Genomic DNA, 4355 nt, shown 5'->3' with positions numbered 1-4355 from the left:
CAGCCTCCAGGGCCGGCCCAGCCCGGCCCAGCTGGGCGCGCTGCGCGTCATGCTGTGGGTCACCACCGCCTACTTCTTCCTGCCCTTTCTGTGCCTCAGCGTCCTCTACGGTCTCATCGGGCGGGAGCTGTGGAGGAGCCGGGAGCCGCTACGAGGCCCGGCCACCTCCGGGCGCGAGAAGGGCCACCGGCAGACGGTCCGCGTCCTGCGTAAGTGGCCACATCTGTTCCAGACACACCAACCCCGCGGTCCAGGCTGCATGACCTTCCCCGGGTCTCCCAGCGCCTCTGCTAGTTACACTGCCTTGTGTCATGCGACTCTAGCCTCCACCTGCCGGTGCTTCCCGGCTCCAGAGAAAACCGTCGCCAGTCCTCCAAGAGCTCTGGGTAACCCCAGGGCGCCCCTACGGGCGGGATGCCTGGGTCAGCTAAGCCAAAATGATTGTCCAAAGCCGCTGGATCAGTGAGCTGGGCTGATCAGCATGGGTAAACCTCTGTTAGATGCCGCAGATGTGAATTATTCGCAGTACCCTTGAGAAGACGGGGCAGATCACATTAAGCTAATTTTTTTAAAACTTAATGTTAAGCTATCCTGAAGGCTAAAGCGAACCATGCCCATATCAAAAAAAAAAAAAAAAAAAAAAAAAAAAAAAAACAAAAAAAAAAACAAAAAAAACACAAAGATTGTGCAGACCTGTTGCAGAATTCTTTCCAACGGAACACAGAGAGCATGTCTCTGAAATAGGTTTGTGGAAGGAAGCCTGCCAGAACAGTTTGTTAGTAGAAATGACTCCTTCTGGTTTATGTCCAGCCTTGATAACACATGTATGCAGTTTTAAAGCAAATATCGATGCCGTCTGCAGCCTGGTAGTTCTTCTGGGGTAGGGATTTGGCTAGGGAAACGTTTTATCCAATTTGTTTTGCTGTTACTTCTGAAGTAATCTTCAGAAGGAATCTTGGGGACTCTCATTCGTTTTCGGATGCTTTAGCTAATTCTAGTACCCGTGTCTTGTTTTGCAGTGGTCGTGGTTCTGGCATTTATAGTTTGCTGGTTGCCTTTCCACGTTGGCAGGATCATTTACATAAATACGGAAGATTCCCGGATGATGAACTTCTCTCAGTACTTTAACATTGTCGCTTTGCAACTTTTCTATCTGAGTGCATCCATCAACCCGATCCTCTACAACCTCATTTCAAAGAAGTACAGAGCAGCGGCCTGGAAACTGCTGCTGGCTACACAGTCCAGACGGAGAACTTTCTGCCGAAGCAGGAACACGGAGGGGGACACGGGAGGAGACCCCGCTGGCTACACGGAGACCGGCCCCAACGTCCAGGCGTCGTCAACCAGCACTGCCAAGCAAGTCGCCTTGTCCTACAATGCTGGGACTTCAGGGAAGATGGGTCTGTCTGTAGGGAGATAAGGACTGAGGGTGGGGAGGGCGCAGGGAAACTGATGCCGTTAGGAAGAATTGGGAAGAGTGGTCAACATTCTGCAAATTGATCAACAACTTTGTCAGCATGATGTTAGTTTTTAAAACCAAGGTATGCAATTTAACCACCTTCCGTATTCTCCCCTCAAGGACGTTCATTTCAGCCACGGGAAATCCCACATCACAAAGTGCTCTGGGGAGGTTTTCTTTATATATATATTTTAATTTATTTCTAGGAGAGAGAGAGAGAGAGAGACAGCGTGAGCAGGGGAGGGTCAGAGAGAGAGGGAGTCACAGACTGAAACAGGCTCCAGGCTCTGAGCTGGCAGTCAGCACAGAGCCCGACGCGGGGCTCGAACCCACGAACTGCGAGATCATGACCTAAGCGAAAGTCGGACGCTTAACCAACTAAGCCACCCAGGCGCCCCTCTGGGGAGGTTTTCTAAGTCTTCGTTCTCCTAGACTTTGGAAATATGATTGCTCATTTTCTGGCTACTAAGAGAGATGCTGCCATGAAAATTGTCACCTCTGAGATCAGGGGTGTATTTTGTTTTTATGTTTTGGATATACATGTAATGGTGCCTATATGTGGAACCCAGGATAATGGGAGTTTTTATTCAAGAAATTAATGTCTATATAAGGTAGCAAAGTTATTTAGAAGCAAGTGAAAGGAATTCTGGGTAAAAGCCAAGGTGCAGGGATCCACCTTACTCATGGCTCAGAACAAATCGTACAGCTTAGGGACAACACTGTCTTTCAGAACTGCTGTTCATAAGCAACTGTGTTGCAACCCTCTCGTCCCCAACACTGCCCATGGGGCTTGCCCCGGGCCATTGCCGTGAGGTAACAGACCTGGGTATGGAAGCCTGAGGACAGGGAGCGCAGCAGGACTTGGCTTCTTGACAGAGTGACTACTACCGATATTTATGATGTGATTTGCCTCAGCTTGTTGGGATAAGAGTGGTCATCATTCCTGTGTTACTGGTAATGGAACCGAGTCTTAGATTTCCCAGACAGGAAATGGTGGGCCAGAGTCCGAACTCCAATCTTTAAGATTCTCACTCACTTCCACCCTGAGAAGCTGCTCTTAGCAGAAAACACAAGGGTCCACGGATGTAGTCAATGGTGAAGGAGAACGTGTTGGGCGTCCTGACCCACAACCCTGTAACTGTCTTGTCTTTTAGTGTTTAAAACACAGACCTGTCTTCAGAGGGCTGCTGCCACCTCACCCAGCTCTAGGGGGCCTCATTCACACCACAGTCTGTATGAATGGCGCCCCCTGGAGGTGGGCAGGGCACAGTGCACTCAGTTGGTGAACAGGAAAACAAGACTCCGCTCAAAGTGCTGACAAAGTTCTGTCACATTTCCATATGATTAACCAAACACGGGGATGCCTTCAAGTCCCCATAAAGGCTCCTAACACCCTGGCCCTGCCCGCCATTGGTACAGCAGAGAAGTCTCTTATCAACCCCGTGTTTCTCCAAGCTAGTGGCAGAGGCAGATAGTGGCCACTGGGGGCAGCACTCCCTAAACCATATTCTGCAGATTTTTGGTGATTATTTGCAAAAAGGACCCTGTGGTCAAATACGGTAGGAAAGCACTGCATACTGTACCCTCTCCTTGAGAGTCACCACAACACATATCACACCGGAGACCCCAGCGTGTTGTTTCATCCAGCATTTCCTGAACTTATCAGAGAGCCAGCTCACCACCCACCTCCTCAAGAACTCTTATGAAACCTGGTGTCCTGAGCCACATTGTGGGAGACAGGAGGGTTCTCACAGCAAGGTGCCAGCCTTGTGCCACTGCTTCTGCTTGGGAGCACTAAGTAGAGACGTGCTGGAGTTCCTGCCACACACTCTTACTGCGCACGTGAGTTCCTCTTTGGGGCAGTCAAACCAGACTTCTTCCCTATGGAAGGTCATGGTTAAGAACCTTACTGGTATTTTAAGTGTAATATATTACAGATATGGAAGCAAAGGCCTCTCCTTTGAGCTTTTTTGATCATATTCGAGAAAAGAGGGATTTACATCACACTTTCCTGTGACCCAAGTGTGTTCCCAGGTATGGGAGCGAGGAGAGTCCCCCTTCTTTTGCCACGTGGTCCCTGCGAGGCAGTGTTTGAAGCCCATCTCTCCTGCAGACCACTGCATGGTTGCTTTTGAAATGCTGGTCTCACCCATCACTGGGTTGTGAAATCAGTGGACTGTGTCACTTCCTTTTTTTTTTTCCTTCCTTCCTTCCTTCCTTTCCCTTTCTTTCTTTCTTTCTTTCTTTCTTTCTTTCTTTCTTTCTTTCTTTCGTAGGAAGGAGTGGGGCAAGAAGAGAATAAAGGAATCAGGCCATCACTTGTAGTAAAGGTAATTATCATGTTGTGAAACTTGTTTCAATTATATAGTGGCTGGTGTCATTCCTGGTTCACAAAATAAAATGTGTTCTTACTGTGAAGAACCCTAGGAAGACCCAGGGTGGCTGGGTCAGAGATCGTTGGAGAGTGTGGTCTTCAGTCCTGGACTGTCCCAGGGGTGGTGTCATGGAAGCTGTTCCTCAGGACCGCTCCCTGTACCCTGCATGTGCTGGCATCCCTGCAAGGTTCTCTTGAACCCTCTCTGCTGTCTGCAAGCCAAAATGCTTTTGTTAGGTGAGGCATCAGCCTTGGGGAAGAGGTTGTGTTTCATTCATTCACTCAGGAAATATTTACCAAGATGCTAAGTGTATGGCAGACTAGATTTAGTGTATGACAGAACACACTAGAAAGAGAAATCCATGTAATGGTGTCCAAATGAGTCACCTTTTTAATGGCATTTTTTGTTTGAAATGTGTAATTGTGTGTCATCTAGACTAACCCAGGTTTAGCTCACAGGATAACAAAATCACTTACAACAGTTGGGCCTGCAGAATATCACCTTAGTGTTACCCCCAGAGA

General features: G+C 48.6%; 1 protein-coding gene across 1 annotated transcript in view; it reads left to right on the top strand.

The window, feature by feature from the left end:
- MLNR (motilin receptor) overlaps window positions 1–4031 on the top strand; it is a 4645-nt gene extending 614 nt beyond the window's left edge. The window contains exons 1-4 of the mRNA XM_077752649.1: window positions 1–209; window positions 1020–1400; window positions 2614–2714; window positions 3828–4031. The exon at window positions 1–209 is cut by the window's left edge and continues 614 nt beyond it. Coding sequence (XP_077608775.1) covers window positions 1–209; window positions 1020–1400; window positions 2614–2714; window positions 3828–4031 — 895 coding nt within the window. The remainder of the gene's footprint in view (window positions 210–1019; window positions 1401–2613; window positions 2715–3827) is intronic.
- The last annotated feature ends 324 nt before the right edge of the window (window positions 4032–4355 follow it).

The sequence above is a fragment of the Crocuta crocuta genome, unplaced genomic scaffold (genome assembly GCF_008692635.1).
Source record: "Crocuta crocuta isolate KB4526 unplaced genomic scaffold, BGI_CrCroc_1.0 scaffold190, whole genome shotgun sequence".
NCBI classification, from domain to species: Eukaryota; Metazoa; Chordata; class Mammalia; order Carnivora; family Hyaenidae; genus Crocuta; species Crocuta crocuta.
Note: the sequence above shows the minus strand (reverse complement) of the source record. Positions and strands in the feature narration are given on the sequence as shown.